Below are 18,633 nucleotides of genomic sequence, written 5' to 3'. Positions count from 1 at the left end.
ATGATGGGGATGGAGACGCTCCTTCAGGTCTACTGGGCCGAGGCCGTTTAGGGCTTTCAAGGTCAGCACCAACACTTTGAACTGTGCTCGGAAACGTACTGGGAGCCAATGTAGGTCTTTCAAGACCGGTGTTATATGGTCTATATAGAAATTATAATAGTTTCTGTCTTTGACATCTGACGGGAGGGCATTTCACAGGGCAGGCGCCCTGTGCTGTCTATTATTACGCTTTGTATTCTGTTTTTATTATTATGGTTCGTTAAATGTGTTCTTAATGTTGTACACTGCCCTGGGATCTTTTGATAAAGGGGGATATATCAATCAAATCAGTCAATCAATCAATCAATTGGGGCTGAAGAATCTTTTATGTCTGTGATTGCAGGGGGACAGAGAGGCGAGAGTGGGCAGAGATAGGTTTGTTTCTACATACCCGTTCCCCTATCTATCCTCCCCTCAAGACAAGCCAGAGGCAGTATCAGAGTTCAAGTGTTGGTGCTGACCTTTAAAGCCCTAAACGGCCTCGGTCCAGTATATCTGAAGGAGCATCTCCACCCCCATCATTCTGCCCGGACACTGAGGTCCAGCTCCAAGGGCCTTCTGGCGGTTCCCTCACTGCGAAAAGCCAAGTTACAGGAAACCAGGCAGAGGGCCTTCTCAGTAGTGGCACCCTCCCTGTGAAACACCCTCCCACCAGATGTCAAAGAGAACAACAACTACCAGACTTTTAGAAGACATCTGAAGGCAGCCCTGTTTAGGGAAGCTTTTAATGTTTGATGTATTACAGTATTTTAATATTTTTTTGAAGCTGCCCAGAGTGGCTGGGGAAGCCCAGCCAGATGGGCGGGGTACAAATAATAAATTATTATTATTATTATTATTATTATTATTATTATTATTATTAGGACACACCCAAGCAAGAAAAAAACACACAACGAGGGTGCAGAGCAAGGCCAGCAGGAGTGTGTGGCCTTGGGGATAGAGGTGGGGTTGAGGAAGGGGCTGTGGCCTAGGGAGAGTTCCGAGGGCTAGATTGAGAGGCCCGGAGGTCACCTGCGGTAGTAGCCGCAAGGGCAAGAATTTCTGTTCTTGGGGAAATTCAAAACAGCAGCCACGGGGATTTCAAACCGGCTGCGGCAGCAGTGCAAACAGGAAGCTGAGTTAATATTTGGGTTGGATTTCTGGCTAACTCTCAGTGTTGTGTTTTGTTTTTGGTTTTCTCCTTCACCTGCCAGGGGGCTGGCTGCACCGCCCTGGTAGTGGCTGTCGTGGCACGGAAGCTGGAGCTCACCAAAGCCGAGAAGCACGTCCACAACTTCATGATGGACACACAGCTCACCAAGCGGGTAAGCGGCCTGCGAGCGGGTGGGGGGAGACCCTCCCGCGAGACGGAGCATCTGCCTTGCATGCACAAGATCCCAGGATCAGGCCCCAATATCTCCAGGTCAGACTGGGGATGCCTTGTGCCTGAAACCCTGGAAAGCTGCTGTCGGTCAGTGTAGACAATATTGAGCTGGGTGGGCAGTGGTTCACTTCAGAAAAGCTGGTATTCAGGGGTAGACTGCCTCTGATGCTGGAGGTTCATAAGAAATCACGGCTAAGAGCTGCCGATAGACATACCCTCCACAAAGTTGTCCATTCTGGGACTTGAGTACCTGATATTACAGCAATGCTAATTGGCAACGGAACGGGTCCACTGTAGACATTAAAATATTCCGATTTCGTTCATCTTTATGCTTGGATTTGGCGAAAAAAGGCTGCATCAGAACCTTCTTTTTTTAGGGTGATGCTTTTGCCTAGCAACTTCCTCGCACTTCCCCTCTGGTCCTCCGGGGGCCACCTCTCTCCCCCCCTCCCCCTTCCGCCAGATTCATTATCTAAATTGCTTTCTCTCCGGCCTCTCTGGATAATTTCCCTCGCTTGCTTATGGAAGGCTTTTTTTAGATGAGGCGGAGAACAGGAGCTCTTGGTCCCCAGGGGCAGGTTTTGCAAGATCCCTGAGCTGCCCGAGGTTGGAGCCGGGAGAAATGTCAGAAGTGTTCTCTTTGAAGGGGAGTGAGAAAAAGAGGAGAACGGCCTGAAAAAGGAGGCTGAAAGGCTTGTTCGGAGCAGGCAGGGGCTGTGTGCATGTCCATCAGGGGAGCACTAGAGCAAATTAATGATTCGAGAAGCTGTTTCTTCAGAGGCCCCGTATCATGACAAGGCCCCGTATCATGACAAGTTCCCCAACACTTCCAAGCCTGCGTGAAGATCTCCCAGGTCTCGTGCCTGTCAGACAACTGGAGGGGGAGAGAGATTTATCTGGCAAGGCAGAATCAAGGTGTTAATAAGTTTTTGTGTGCCAATTGTATTTTATTTATGTATTTGTTTCTTCTGGGTTTTGTTTTTAAAGTACTCTTAATTGGATCAGATCCCAGAGCAGGATACATTTTTCAAAGCATTCAACATTTTTGGGGGGAAGGGGTGTCATCAAGCAACTCATTTCCCTTGGGGGTAATCCTTTGGGGGCTGCATGATGATTGTAAAGGTAAAGGGACCCCTGACCATTAGGTCCAGTCGCGGATGACTTTGGGGTTGTGGCGCTCATCTTGCTTTACTGGCCGAAGGAGCCGGCGTACAGCTTCCGGGTCATGTGGCCAGCATGACTAAGCCTCTTCTGGCAAACCAGAGCAGCTCACGGAAACACCGTTTGCCTTCCCGCCGGAGTGGTACCTATTTATCTACTTGCACTTTGACGTGCTTTTGAACTGCTAGGTGGGCAGGAGTAGGGACCGAGCAATGGGAGCTCACCCCGTCGCGGGGATTCGAACCGCTAGCCTTCTGATCAGCAAGTCCTAGGCTCTGTGGTTTAACTCACAGCGCCACCTGCGTCCCTTATGATGATTGTGGATAGGGCCAAAGTCAGAGGCGGAGAAGATGAAACCCAAACCTGGACAGGGCCATCTCCCTTTCTCTCTTCCCTACATCCTTCCCATCTTTCTCCCCACTAGGTGGGATGCTGGGTGGGTGGGGGAAGGACCTGGCTATTTTCAGAAAGAACCTGAACTGATTGCTTGCAGAAAGCTTTTAAGATTGGGCCAGTAGCCACCTCAGACAGCCAGAAGTGGAGAACCTTACAAAAAAACACAAACACACATCATCTACAAGCAATAATTGCAAGTCACTATAGAAATAAATTATGGGGAAACTGTTTGTCCCATCAAGAAAATGATTAACTCTCACGAAAGCAAATTCAAGTAGGTTTTGAGGGTTTTGAAATGACAGAAATCCTGTCATCTTTATGCTAAATAATATTTTCTTATAGAATGTTACCACCTGGTGTATTCCCCCCCCCCCGGAGCGGCTTTGTTAATAATTGTCAAACGATTTATTTGTTTTATGTAAAAGAGGGTTGTGCCAGCCACAATAAGGAAATAAACCCCTCCAAAAGAATCTCCCCAGAAATCCAAACAAACTGACAGATCTGTAAAGGGGCAGACAGCCTTCTGGGTAATCAGGAAAGAAAACCTCTCCCTTAAACTAAACCCAGTACCAAATCTACAGAAGATCATCTCAGGAGAGTTCTGAGTATGAGGAAGTCTATCTTCAATTTTACACTCACTGAGATGCAACATGCAATCTGCCAGCCTCTTCCTTCTCCAGCTCCACCCAGGCACGGACATAAGTTTCACAGGTGATGAGCAAAGCGCAGCTCCCAATCCATCATTTTTATGTTACACATGCATGGTGGGTTTGCCGCCCTCCCAGGTTGCTAATTCCAAGAATCCATTTTCTTCGAGAGTTTTTCCGAAGGAGCCCTTGTGCGTAGCAAGAATGATTCATGGACTGAACCGGCCTTCCCCGCCTCAAAGCTGCTTCTTTTTAGCTCCTTGAAAAGAAAAAGGGAAAAAAGACGAACTGTGAAGGGGGAGTCGAGAGAGCAAGGCTTGCTTTTTCACATCTCCCTAGACATAGGTGTGGCAAGAGAGCCTTGCCCTCTGAAAGACCGGGTACATAGCTTGGGGGTTCTCCTGGATCCTTTGCTGTCATTTGAGGTTCAGGTGGCCTCAGTGGCACAGATTCAGTGGTAGAGAATCTGCCTTGCATTTAGAGCAGGGGTCAGCAAGGTTTATCTGCCTGGGCTGGATCTGTCCCGCAAAGATCCCTCCGTGGGCTGGAGTGCATGCGTGCGTGCCTGTGATTTCTGGCATCTGCACGTGTGCAGATGCAATTTCTGGCGCCGCAGAAGTGAGTCCCCATGCCGCACCGGTTTAGCGCAGCGTGCAAATGGGCAGCTCAGTTCAGGGGCGGCTTGTGGGGCAGTCAAACGACCTTTGCGGGCTGCTTCTGGCCCATGGGCCTTAGGTTGCTGACCCCTGATTTAGAGGGTCCCAGGTTGGGAAGGACCCCCACCGCCCAGTCTGAAACCCTGGAGAGCTGCTGCCAGCCTGTGTAGGCCACAAGTGGGAAACTTTGGGCCCTCCAGATATCTCTGAACTACAACTTCCATCAGTCCTAGTGAGCATGGCCAAAGACCAGGCATGGTGATGATGATTTATTACTTATACCCAGTGCTTTTTTTTTCTCTTTAAAAAATGTACCTTCATTTTCCTACTCATATTGAAATACTGCCCCTCAATGAGGCAAAACTTAGATTTACAAAATGTTTAGGCTTCCAACAGAATACAGAAAGCATAACAAAACACCAAACATTAAAAACCTCCCAGTAGAGGGCTGCCTTTATATGCCTTCAGAAAGCTGTATAATAATTGACTGAGTGAGACCACCGGCTCAATATTGTCTACACTGACTGGCAGCCGTCTTCCCAGGTTCCAGGCAAGATTCTCTTTCTTTGGGGCAGGAAACTGCTGCTGTGAGCTGCCTGCCTGCCCCTCTCCCTTCCGCCAGTTGCCAGCCCCACCCCCTCCCCCTTTGCAAATGTCTCCATAGCCCTGTAAATTAAAAAGGTATTAGCTGCTCGGTGTGGCATCTCCAGGGGTGGGGAATCAAAGTGGAAATTGAGTTGTTATTGGCATTAGCTTAACCACACATTGCAGATAATTTAATTGGATCCAGAAAGAAGCTCCTTTCCTCTAGAGGGAGGGGCTCTGCCGCTTAGCGGGTAGGTCACATGCTTTGCATGTAGAAGGTCACAGCTTGAGTCCTCAGCGTCCTCTGTTAGAACAGGAGCAGGGGGCCTGTGGCACTCGGGATGTTGTCGCTGCCCCCATCAGACCTTGCCAGCGAGGCCAAGGGTTCAGGGACAGGCAGGAGCCGTCATCCAACTGCAGCATCTTGAGCATGGGTAGGCAACCTAAGGCCCAGGGGCCGGATCTGGCCCAGTCGCCTTCTAAATCCGGCCCGCAGGTGGTCCAGGAATCAGCGTGTTTTTACATGAATGTGCCCTTTTATTTAAAAGGCATCTCTGGGTTATTTGTGGGGCCTGCCTGGTGTTTTTATGTGAGTAGAATGTGTCCTTTTATTTAAAATGCATCTCTGGGTTATTTGTGGGGCATAGGAATTTGTTCATTTTTTTTCAAAATATACTCCGGCCACCGACAAGGTCTGAGGGACAGTGGACTGGCCCCCTGCTGAAAAAGTTTGCTGACCCCTGGACTAGATCATGGGTAGGCAAACTAAGGTCCAGGGGCTGGATCCGGCCCAATTGCCTTCTAAATCCTGCCCACAGATGGACTGGGAATCAGCGTGTTTTTACATGAGTAGAATGTGTACCTTTATTTAAAATGCATCTCTGGGTTATTTGTGGGGCATAGGAATTCGTTCATTTTTCCCCCTCTTCAAAATATAGTCCGGCCCCCCCCACAAGGTCTGAGGGACAGCGGACCGGCCCCCTGCTGAAAAAGTTTGCTGACCCCTGATCTGGAGGATCAAGGAGTTAGAAGAGGTGATCAGATCTTGTTTTTGCTTAACTACAACTCCCATCAGCCCCAGAGAGCATAACCCATGTCTGGGAGTGATGGCAGTTGTAGTTCACCAACTCCTGGAGGACCAACCGTTCCCCACACCTGCTCTAGGGTAGTGGTTTTGGGACACCTGAGTTCTTGGCCACACTCGGCCATGAAGGTGACCTTGGGCCAGTCTCTGACTCAGCTTAGCCCGCCTCCCAGGGGTGTTGTGCGGCTTAAAACAGGGAGAAGGACAAGCATGCAACTGCCTTGAGCTCCTTGGTGGAAAGCTGGGATATAAATATGAATGAATTAATCATTGATATGATAATAATTAAAAAAAGCAGAGACATCACCTTGCCAACAAAGGTCCGTATAGTAAAAGCTATGGTTTTCCCAGTAGTGATGTATGGAAGTGAGAGCTGGACCATCAAGAAGGCTGATCGCCGAAGAATCGATGCTTTTGAATTCTGGTGCTGGAGGAGACTCTTGAGAGTCCCATGGACTGCAAGAAGATCAAACCTCTCCATTCTGAAGGAAATCAGCCCTGAGTGCTCATTGGAAGGACAGATCGTGAAGCTGAGGCTCCAATATTTTGGCCACCTCATGAGAAGAGAAGACTCCCTGGAAAAGACCCTGATGTTGGGAAAGATGGAGGGCACAAGGAGAAGGGGACGACAGAGGACAAGATGGTGGGACAGTGTTCTCGAAGCTACTAGCATGAGTTTGACCAAACTGCGGGAGGCAGGAGTGCCTGGCGTGCTCTGGTCTAGGGGGCCACGAAGAGTCGGACACGACTAAACGACTAAACAACAACAACATGATAACAATTATAATTAATACTACTAATAGACAGGGGTAGGCTGCATGTAACTGCCACACAACCCCAGCCAACATGACCAGGGCTTGGGGTAACTTGGCTACAGAAATCTGTGGCCCCGGTGTTAACTGGAAGGTCGGACTACTGCAATGTGCTTTTAAAATGACTCAGAAGCCTCAGTTAGGACCGAATGCGGCTGCCCGACTTGTTGACAGCTTCGAGGCAAACAAGATCGCATGACACCAATTCTGTTAACAGCTACATTGGCTCCCTGTACAATTCAGAGTGCTGGTTTTGACCTAGAAAGCTCTTTACAGCTCAGGACCCCAATACCTCCTGGAATGCCTCTCCTGATTTCAACAAACCCAGGCCCTTAGAGTTTCTTTGAGATCCTTCTCTGGGCTGAGGGAATGGGTGACGAGGGCGTTGTTGTTGTTGTTGTTGTTGTTGTTAATTTATTTTTTAAATGCTTTTTATTGAATTTTTCCACAAACAAAATAAAACAATCTTTACAGTCATTCTTAGTATCATCTTATTTACGCTGCGTAGAATCACGCCTCGACTTCCTTCCTTCCCAGTTGCGTTTTCTTACTATACATCTTCTCTTACAGTTTCTTCTTCATTTCTATACACGTCACAAGAATTATATTAACCCTGCTGTAGTTTTTAAACTTCTACAGTTAATTCCTATGTATGTTACAAATTTACCCCATTCTTCTACAAACTTTGCCCCTTTTTGGTGTCGGATTTTATACATCATTTTCGCTAATTCTGTGTATTCAAAAAATTTAGCCTGCCATTCCATAACCATTAGGATCTCCGGCGACTTCCATTTTTGAGCTACAGGGATCCTCGCTGCTACCATGGCGTATTGGAATAATTTATGATCCTCCTTTTTTACTTCCTCCCCTATTATGCATAGTAAGAAAGCCTCCGGTTTTTTTGGGAATGTGTACCTAAAAAGTTTCTTGAGTTCATTATATATTATATCCCAGATTTTTTTCATCTTTTCACATTCCCACCACATATGGTAGAGATCCCCATCCTTAAGTTTACATTTCCAACTTCTTCTTCTTCTTCTTCTTCTTCTTCTTCTTCTTCTTCTTCTTCTTCTTTTACCTGCCTTCACCCTAAGGTCCCAGGGCAGGTTACAGTATTAAAAACAGTTTTAAAAATACAATTAGAGTTAAACTGGATGCAAAATTTAGCACAGCAACTCATTAGCAGAGGGTTGGGGAATCTCTGGCTCCCTGCCCTCACTTGTGTTGGCGTATTTTTTGGGTCAGACCATTAGTCCATCTAATGCAGCTCCTTCTGTGTATCTTGGGCCAGCTCCTTTTCAGATCCCAGGATGCCACGCTTTGGCCTAGGGCATCCCCAGAAACGCAGCACACAAGAGTGTCATTCAACACGTGCAGAGTGCAGTTCCTTCTGTATTAATAATTGTCACCCATCCGGGATTAAAAGGGAGGCAGAGAGGCCTTCGTGGAGAGAGGGGTGGCATGGAGTCTGGATCCCAGGGTTGGCCCGCCTCAGAGCCTCTCCCTTTACAAATTAAACCCACGAAAATGGCATATGCAATAAAGGGGACCTTTCAGACATACCAAATATATAACTAATGGGCTATACAGCCAACCTTGTGCCTTTGTTGACATCTTTCTGGAGCCAGGGAAAGACTGAGCTCAACACAGAGACCTTTCCATAGACTGAGATGATGTTGTTTTACTGTTTTGCTGCCAAAGGTTTCTGTAGTTGTTATAAGGGTTGTTTTATTCTGGCTTTTTTGTGGTGTATTGTATCTATGTTTATGGTTTAAGTGTGTTGTAAGCTGGTCTGGGATGTGTGTGGCGCTATGGGTTAAACCACAGAGCCTAGGACTTGCCGATCAGAAGGTCGGCAGTTCAAATCCCCACGACGGGGTGAGCTCCCGTTGCTCGGTCCCTGCTCCTGCCAACCTAGCAGTTCAAAAGCAAGTCAAGTGCAAGTAGATAAATAGGTACCGCTCCAGCGGGAAGGTAAACGGTGTTTCCATGCACTGCTCTGGTTTGACAGAAGCGGCTTAGTCATGCTGGCCACATGACCCGGAAGCTGTAAGGCGGCTCCCTCGGCCAATAAAGCGAGATGAGTGCCACAACTCCAGAGTCGGCCACGACTGGACCTAATGGTCAGGGGTCCCTTTACCTTTACCTTTAAGCTGGTCAGGGATCTTTGGGTCACAAGTGACTTAAGAAGTCTCAATTATAATAATAAAATCCCCCCCCCTTTACTGGGTTGTTATTTTAACTTCATAATAACACCTTGTAAATAAAAAATAATAATAATATTATATATACTGTCATTTTTTAAAAAATAAATCATTATTTACAGGCACAGTGGACCCATTGGAATAGATACACCCTAGTTAGTTGTAGTCATTAATTTTAGAGTGTCTACTCTTGAGTAGGAATAACACCGCTTACAACCCAATGATTGATTCTTCCTTTAAGTATTAACCCTTTGCTCTCTCGTGTTTTTTAAAAATGTATTTTTTTAAAATAAAAAATATGTTTTAGCTTTGTTTGTTCGGAAGCTGCTGAGAGACATTTGGGCCACAAGTGCTATTATAAAATAATACTAATACTAATAATACTACTAATAATAATAACTGATCGGGGGTGTTGGAAGTTAAAATTCAGCTTCACTTGGAGGGCACCACCTTGGAGAGCTAACCTTGCAGAGCCTCACAAAAGCTGGTTGCACTTGGTGCCATCTTCCCCTTCCTTTTGCGCTCCCAACACAGTTGTGCATCAAGGATTATTGGTTGGTTGTCCTGCAGCCAAGGCTGTAGCGTTGTTTTAATCCTACGCGTATAGAAGGAGCTGTGGTCCCATCTGCTGGCCGTTTCCATTGCGGGGCTTCCGTAGCTGTGAACTTCAGGCCCATGGGAAGAGAAAACATTCCTCTGAGCATGTGCAGAATGCCGTCTCTTCACACCATATATGTGCCATGGCTTCCCCCAAAGGATTCTGGGAACTGTAGCTTGTTAAGAGTGCTGAAAGCTGTTAGGAGAGCCCCCTACCTCTGTGCCGCCATTCCCCTCACAGACCTGATTTCAGGGAATTTTAGTTCCTGAAGGGAATTGGATTCCCCAAAGGACCCTCAGCACCCTTTGTAGTTCCAGTAATTCTTTGGGCAAAGCCACAATGGTTAAAAGTGGTATCATAGCTCTTTGAATGCATGGTGTGAATTTGTCCTGGGTTTTTTGCTCAGGGAATTTTAGTTCCCCAAAGGACCCTCCGCACCCTCTCTCAAGGGACCTGTTGACGGCATTTTACCATTGCACTGTGGAGAGTGTATTAACTTATGGTCTGTGTGTGCGGTTTGGGAGCTGCACGGCCAGGGAAAAAACAATGCTGTCCAGGGTTGTAAAGACTGCAGAGAGAATAATTGGGTGCACTCTTCCCACCTTGGATCAAATCGATGCTGTCAGGTGCCATAAGAAAGCTTCAGAGATAGCGCAGGATAGTGCGCACCCCGGAAATGACCTCTTTCAGCTTCTGCCTTCTGGAAGAAGGTATAGGGTTGTAAAGGCCAGGACTAGCCGCCTGAGAAACAGTTTCTACCCAAATGTAATTCTGGTTCTAAACGCAGCATAAGGGGTCTCTATAGTATAGTGTATTTTAAAATGGGGTTTCAGAGTTTTTAGGGGGTTTTGAATGTTTTATGTAGTTTTTCAATTTCATTGTTCTGCATGGGACAATGACAATAAAGATATCGTATATCGTATTACAGTTCCAGTAATTCTTTGGGGGAAGCCACGATGGTTAGAAGTGGTATCATAGCTTGTGTTGCAAGGCGTGAACGTGTTTTGGGTTAACCACAGCCAGCCTCCGCACCTCTTAACACTGATTTGCGGTTGTGAAATTTTACGGAGGTAGCCACTAGCTCAGGGAAGGGCTGTCCTGACAAATGGTGTGTTGGGCTTGTCGGTGGCTCTGAGCTGTAGTTTTCAAAGTGGAACCTCTTTGGGCAGGGGCAGTCTACCTCTGCCAGGGACTGTTCTATTTTGTCTGTGTGTGTGTGAGAGAGAGAGAGAGATGATTAAGAGGGCCTACTCAGCCCTCATTGGACTGTTTTGGGGTCGTCATCCCCACTTTTAGGAATTTTTTTTGCAAATAAAGATCTAATGTTCTTATACAAATGTTGAACTTCATCCCAGACTGCTGGTCCTTCCTCCTTGGCCCTGGGAGGACCAAAATGTCAGCTGCAAAAGAATTGGCACGTTTTACCTGATGGAGAATACTTGAAAAGCAATTGTAACGAACAGATTACGCTAGTAGGATTGCAAGAAGTTCTGTAAGGAGGACTATATGAAATATTGCAAGAAAGACTACGAAGAGAATTATTCGTTAATGATAATTAAGAGAAATTAAGAAATGCAGAATAAGTGATAAAGAACGGGAAATCATCGGAGGTTGTTGATGGAAGTCTAAAACATTGTATAAGTTATGTTAAATGGTTGTTGAAAATGATATGTAAAAAACCCCAATAAAAATGTATTTTTTGAAAAAAGGAAAATAAAGGGCCTGGTGAGAGCCCTCTGCTCTGAGAGCCTGCCTAATCCTTCATAGAGCATAAGATCAGTTGTTGGCTATGTGCTGTTTTGGGGGAGGAAGAGAGAGAAGGGAAAGGTTTACTTCACCTGGGCAGGTGAGCTAACCCCGGGCGGCCTGGCTTTTTCTTCTCTCCCCTTGCAGATCAAAAACGCGGCTGCCAACGTCTTGCGGGAGACCTGGCTCATCTACAAACACACCAAACTGCTGAAGAAAATCGACCATGCCAAAGTCCGGAAGCACCAGAGAAAATTCCTCCAAGCCATTCATCAGTAAGCTGGGCTCTTTTCTCCTCTGTTCTGCCACGCTGGCATCTCCTAGCTATAAGGGGTAGCAGGTTGCAGAGCCTGCAGAGAGCTGCTCCTGGGACATCAGGAGTCGCTGTAGCCATTTGGAGCAAGGCTTTTCTGCGCTAGGGGCAGCAAAGGGCTGCTTCCGTCCTAAGGAGCGTCTCCACCCCCATCGTTCTGCCCAGACGCTGAGGTCCAGCGCCGAGGGCCTTCTGACGGTTCTCTCATTGCGAGAAGCAAAGCTACAGGGAACCAGGCAGAGGGCCTTCTCGTTAGTGGCACCTGCCCTGTGGAACGCCCTCCCATCAGATGTCAAAGCGATAAACAACTACCTGACATTCAGAAGACATCTTAAGGCAGTCCTGTTCAGGGAAGTTTTTAATATGTGACATTTTAGTGTATTTTTGGTCTCTGTGGAAGCCGCCCAGAGTGGCTGGGGAAACCCAGCCAGATGGGTGGGGTACAAATAATAAATTATTATTATTACTAAGGCAGCTGAGGAAGGGCTTTGGGTCCGTGGAACAGCAGCTGCCTTGCACGCAGAATGCTGTGAGTTGAGTCCACAGCATCCCCAGGTTGCTGTTTTGGGAAAGAACAGTAAAAAAAATGTCAGTTAACAAGTGAAAGGGAAAACAAGATATACCAACTATCGAAGAATGGCAGATGAAGATGATGGACTATATGGAACTTGCTGAAGTGACCGGGAGACTCCGAGACCAGAGGGAAGAAACGGTGGAAGAAGATTGGAAGAAGTTTAAGGAATATTTGAAAAAAATATGTTAATATTTGAATCTTAGAATAGCTTTGGAAGTGGATATAGGCAGTAGGGTTAGACGTAGAAGATATATTTTATAAGTGATAAAATGTGAAGTTTTTTATGGTTAAAGTAAGTGTGGGGGGGGGGAAGATGGTTAGAAATTATGATATATGTAAACTGTTAAAGATGAAGTAAACTGAAAATCAGATAGGTGGGATAAAATAAACCGTCCCGGTGCGGGTGCAAATTTAGCCAGCAGAAGATTAATCCAGGATGGCATACAGGTGAATGGGAAGGGGCTCATCTACGGGTCTTCCTCCGGTAGCGCCGCCAGCAGTGTTTGACCTCCAGGCAAAGGCTCAGCTTGCCAAGGTTCTAGTCATCATTGGGAACCCAGCAAGGCAACGGTTGGAATCAGAGCTCTGGGCTTTGGATTGGGTGGGGCAGATGGGACGCACCTTTTGATGCCCGCAAGCTGATTGGTTGCTCTTTCCCCCCTTTTCCAGGTTAAGGGGTGTGAAGATGGAACAGAGGAAACTGAGTGACCAAGCCAACACCCTGGTCGATCTTTCTAAGGTAACCATCTCTCTCTCTCTTTCTCTCTCTCCTGGAATTTGAGACAGGAGTGAGGAACCTTTTCCCCAAACCCAAGACCCGCATTCCCTCCTGGGCAACTTTCCAGGGGCCACGTGCCTGGGGTGGGCGGGGCCAGAGGCAAAAGTGGGTGGAGCAACTAAGGCAGATTTTACCTTTCTACAGTAGGCTAGTTTCTGCACATGCACTCGTCCGAAGAGGCATTATCTAATGCTCAGGAATGGCAGAAACACTAAAGGAGGCAGGTCCAGAGAATGGTGTGGCCTGGGGAACAGAAGTGCTTTGGGGAGAGTCCTAGGGGCGAGACAGAGGCTTGGAGGGCCACATTTTTATTATTATTATTATTATTATTATTATTATTATTATTATTATTATATTAAAGTAAAGGGTAAAGGGACCCCTGACCATTAGGTCCAGTCATGGCCGACTCTGGGGTTGCGGCGCTCATCTCGCTTTATTGGCCGAGGGAGCCGGCGTACAGCTTCCGGGTCATGTGGCCAGCATGACTAAGCCGCTTCTGGCGAACCAGAGCAGCGCACGGAAACACAGCTTACCTTCCCACCGGAGCGGTACCTATTTATCTACTTGCACTTTGACGTGCTTTCGAACTGCTAGGTTGGCTGGAGCAGGGACCAAGCAACGGGAGCTCAACCCGTTGCGGGGATTCGAACCACCGACCTTCTGATCGGCAAGTCCTAGGCTCTGTGGTTTAACCCACAGCACCTTCTAAACCAGGCTATTTACACACACACAAAATAGAACAGTTAAAGACCCATTGAACTTGGCCTGGTTGCAGATTGCCAACCAATGCAAATTCCTCCTGCACCTCTGGTGTCCATACATTAGCAGGAGTTTGCCCCCACAAGCCACTGTGTTCTGCAACAGCAGCCTCCAGACCAACCCCCAAGGGCAGCCCCACAGAGAGGTCATTGCAGCAATCAGGTTAACAGTGCATGGACCCCTGTGGTCCAGGCCAGAGGTCCCCCTATGCCTGATTTAGGAGATGGGGGATAGGATGAGGCGATTTGAGTCCTACAGAGTGTATCTGTGGACTGGCTTGGACTATACCATGCCCGACATCAGGATGGTGCCAAACTTGCATTTGTGGCTACAGTGGTACCTTGGGTTAAGAACTTAATTCGTTCCGGAGGTCTGTTCTTAACCTGAAGCACCACTTTACTTTAGCTAATGGGGCCTCCTGCTGCCACCACACTGTCGGAGCACGATTTCTGTTCTCATCCTGAAGCAAAGTTCCTAACCCAAGGTACTATTTTTGGGTTAGCAGAGTCTGTAACCTGAAGCGTCTGTAACCCGAGGTACCACTGTACTTGGGTTTGATCTGAAGATGCTCACCAAAGGAACCCCAGAAGGGAGATGAGGGTACCCCACACTGCAGCCGTGATCTTTCTTCCGAGCCAGCTCCAGTCCTGGACAAGGCTGCCTCCTCCCCCTTGCCCGAAATCTGCTCCTTCCAGCTTCTCTCGACTGCATGGGGATTCTGAGTCAGGGAGTGGTGGCAGAGGTGGGAGGCAGCAATCTGGCACCTTCCATGCGGGGCTTCCCCGAACGTTTGGTTGCCAGGCAACCCTGTGGAAGGAAGTGATAACACACTCTCTTCTCGGCTCAGACCTGCGACGGGTGGCGGTGCGTGGAGCAGGGAAAGAAATGTGTTTACCTAATGGAGCTCACTGCTTCCTTGCTTGCTTGCTTAAACGGCCTCGGTCCAGTATATCTGAAGGAGCGTCTCCACCCCCATCGTTCTACCCAGACACTGAGGTCCAGCTCCGAGGGCCTTCTGGCGGTTCCCTCACTGCGAGAAGCCAGGTTACAGGGAACCAGGCAGAGGGCCTTCTCGGTAGTGGCACCCGCCCTGTGGAACGCCCTCCCACCAGATGTCAAAGAGAACAGCTACCACCAGACTTTTAGAAGACATCTGAAGGCAGCCCTGTTTAGGGAAGCTTTTAATGTTTGATGTATTATAGTATTTTAATATTTTTGTTGGAAGCCGCCCAGAGTGGCTGGGGAAGCCCAGCCAGATGGGCAGGGTATAAATAATAAATTATTATTATTATTATTATTACTATTATTAAGAACATCGAGAAGAGCCTGGCCGCTGGATCAGGCCAATGGCCCATCTAGTCCGGCATCCTGTTCTGACAGTGGCCGGCCAGCTGCCTCCATGGGAAGCCCCCAAGCAGCGCCTGAGCCTCAGAGCTCTCTCCCCTCCTGTGTTTTCCAGCAGCTGGTATTCAGAAGCATTCCTGCCTCCCAACTAGCCTTTGTGGCTACTACAGTGGTGCCCCGCAAGACGAACGCCTCGCAAGACAGAAAACCCGCTAGACGAAAGGGTTTTCCGTTTTGGAGGTGCTTCACAAAACGAATTTCCTATGGGCTTGCTTCGCAAGACGAAAATGTCTTGCGAGTTCCTGCGGGGTTTTCCCCCCCCCCCTTTTTCTAAGCCGCTTATCTGCTTATCCGATAAGCCGCTAAAAGCCGCTAATAGCGCTAATCCGCTAAGCCGTCAATGGGCTTGCTTCGCTAGACGAAAAAACCGCTAGACGAAGAGACTCGCGGAACGGATTAATTTCGTCTTGCGAGGCACCACTGTAGTTGTTTATAGCCCTATTCTCCCTGAATTTGTCGGGGAATTTAAACCATCCAGGTTTGTTGGTTCCTGATGCCTGTACCACCATTACTAGATATTTATAATTTGTGACTTGTTCTAATTGATGGCCTTGAAGTTCCCAGCTTCTAAGCTTTGCTTTCCCCCCAAAAGCGAGTATCTTGGTCTTTTGATATCATATTTTTCGCTCTATAAGACGCGCCAGACCACAAGACACACCTAGTTTTTAGAGGAGGAAAACAAGAAAAAAAATATTCTGATTCTCAGAAGCCAGAACAGCAAGAGGGGTCGCTGCGCAGTGAAAGCAGCAATCCCTCTTGCTGTTCTGGCTTCTGGGATAGCTGCGCAGCCTGCATTCGCTCCATAAGACGCACACACATTTCCCCTTACTTTTTAGGAGGGGGAAAAGTGAGTCTTATAGAGCAAAAAATACGGTAATTGATTTTGAGACGTTCAGTTTCACAGTATGCTGCGAGTGCTCTTTTGAGTCCAATGGGGGTTCTAGATAAAATTGCTTTCCTTCCGGGATTGTACCCCCAAGTGTGTTTTATAAGCTGGTCTCCGACCGCAATAAATTATCTATCTATCTAACCATCCAGGTTGCTGGCCATCCCTGTGGAACTGAGGCCCGCACGCTTATCCCCCTCTGCCCTCCCGTCTAAGCAAGCAAAGAGGCTTTGCTGGTTTTCATGACACATTCCAGCCAGGCAAAAACACTTGAGGGGAGGGTGCAGAGCAGGGCTGGTGAAGGGGCGTGGCCTGGAGAGACAGGGATAGCTTGAGGAGAGAGGGTATCCCTTAGGCTTGTTAAAGGTAAAGGGACCCCTGACCATTAGGTCCAGTCGTGACCAACTCTGGGGTTGCGACGCTCATCTCACTTTATTGGCCGAGGGAGCCGGCGTACAGCTTCCCGGTCATGTGGCCAGCATGACTAAGCCGCTTCTGGCGAACCAGAGCAGCGCACAGAAATGCTGTTTACCTTCCCGCCGAAGCGGTACCTATTTATCTACTTGCACTTTGACGTGCTTTCGAACTGCTAGGTTGGCAGGAGCAGGGACCATGCAACTGGAGCTCACCCTGTCACGGGGATTCGAACCGCCGATCTTCTGATCGGCAAGTCCTAGGCTCTGTGGTTTAACCCACAGTGCCACCCACGTCCCTTCCAATCTCAATGTAGCCTGCTAATTTGCCTCTTATTTTTTTTAAAAAATAAAAATTCTTCTTTTTAATTTTTTTTTTAATTAAACAGATGCAGAACGTCATGTACGACCTCATCACGGAACTGAACGACCGGAGCGAAGACCTGGAGAAGCAGATAGGCGGGCTGGAGTCCAAACTGGAACAGCTGAACACCAGCTTCCACTCCTTGCCCTTGCTCATCACGGACGCTCTGTGCCAGCAGCAGCAGCAGCTCTTGGCCACCATCCTCGAGGCCCGGGGGGTGAGCATGGGCGTGGGCACCCCCCAGACTCCGCTCTCGGACAGCCCTTTGGGGGTCAGCTCAACCTCTTTTCCCACCCCTTATACCAGCTCCAGTAGTTGCTGAGCCCCGTCGGACGTGAGGGAAACGACAAAAACAACACACGCACGCACACGTGGGTCTTTGTTATCCGTGTGGGGGTGTCAATCCTGGCAACGGATGGGGGGGGGGAGAGCAGAGGACCCCGGCCGCCGCCTTGTGGGGTCGCCTGGAAACAATGCGAGCTTGTCTCGGTGGTAGCGCCCCCTGTTGTCGGGGTGGGGTGGGATGAAACGGGCGTTTTCAGCAGAGCCCCTCGCAGCGGCGTTCGGTGGACCGTAGGAATCCACGTTCAATCTCAGGTCTTCAAAAATCGAAAAACAAGCCAACTCCAAGGGCATCGATGCAACGGCGCAAGGTAGGGGGACCATTCCACTGTGTTGGACCCCAAGCCACTGGCATTGGGGTTGTTCATCTCCTTCTTTCTTCCCTGGTTGTTTTTATTTTTATTTTTTAAAAAACATTACTATTCCTTCTTCCCCTCCGCGCATTAAGTGTCTTGCCGAAGAAAGTCAAAAGGCGACCGGGGAGGTGGCGAATTGGCCGAAACAGAAGTGCCCCCCCTGCCCCCACTCCTCCTCCTCTGCTGAATCTTGGCAAAGGTCTCGAGGTATTATTCCAGCTCCCTCAAAATTGGTTTTGCCGAAGAGACCGCCGTAAAGGTACCCTTTGTGGCCTCTTTTGTTTGGTTTTAAGAAAAAGAGGAAATGGCAGGTGTCACCTTTTGCTGAGGCCTAAGAAGAGTTACCTTGACTTGGGGAGATCGGAAGTTTTCCACCACTAAAGCTGTTCTTGGCGTGTCCTTGCGGAGACGAAGCAGCAATTTCGACGCATCCAGGTGGCTTGGCGTTTGCCCTCCCCTCGCCACGGGCAAGGAGATTGCCACTGAGGAAATGGGTTTGCTCAGATTCCGAGCCCTCCAAGAAACGCAAAGCGAAAGAGAAGTTGTTCTCCATCGTCCTCCCGAGAGAATCGCCCCGAGCCCCTTCGGCTCGCCAGTGGTGCTTTGAAAAATCACATCCCTTTGGGCCACGACCCTTCTTTAAACGTTGCGGTTACCAGCCTGAACTGCGTTGTGCCACTGCAGTTTCCAAGGGCCTATCCACATTACAAACCTCTCATCTGGGCTTTCCAGATTCATCAACTTTTTATTATTAGTAGGGCTTCCCTCCCCACTAAAAGCACCCTGGGAATTGTAGGTTTGTTTGTTTTTTCTGGCGGTGGGCAGTCCTGCACTTTCAAAGGCTCTGCGGCTGACAGCCATTGGCGACTGAACTGGTTTGAACCCGGTTTAAATGTAATTCGCTATTGGCACTTAAATTGGTTTGCTCCCGCTTTGAATTGCCATATAGACAATTAGGCTGCACACTGGTTAATGAAACTGCAGTCAAAATGGTTGAACTGAATTGCCACTGGCAGTCAAATCAGTTCCATGCCTGGTTCGAAATGCCACTGGCTTGCATTTGAAGGGTGTGCAAGCCCTGGGATTTTTCAGCACACCGGTACAGGGGTGTGGAGTGCACAGCTTATTTGAAAAAAACAATTACTAGGAATCA

General features: G+C 48.3%; 1 protein-coding gene across 1 annotated transcript in view; it reads left to right on the top strand.

Moving 5' to 3' along the window:
* The window catches only part of KCNN3 (potassium calcium-activated channel subfamily N member 3), a 97,696-nt gene extending 80,574 nt beyond the window's left edge, over positions 1-17,122 (top strand). Inside the window, exons 5-8 of the mRNA XM_081840982.1 lie at positions 1,233-1,343; positions 11,439-11,566; positions 12,848-12,917; positions 16,808-17,122. Coding sequence (XP_081697108.1) covers positions 1,233-1,343; positions 11,439-11,566; positions 12,848-12,917; positions 16,808-17,104 — 606 coding nt within the window. The 3' untranslated portion in view covers positions 17,105-17,122. The remainder of the gene's footprint in view (positions 1-1,232; positions 1,344-11,438; positions 11,567-12,847; positions 12,918-16,807) is intronic.
* The last annotated feature ends 1,511 nt before the right edge of the window (positions 17,123-18,633 follow it).

This window comes from Podarcis erhardii (genome assembly GCF_964252035.2).
Source record: "Podarcis erhardii genome assembly, chromosome: 15".
In the NCBI taxonomy this organism is placed as follows: Eukaryota; Metazoa; Chordata; class Lepidosauria; order Squamata; family Lacertidae; genus Podarcis; species Podarcis erhardii.
This window is presented reverse-complemented; position numbering and strand designations above follow the sequence as displayed.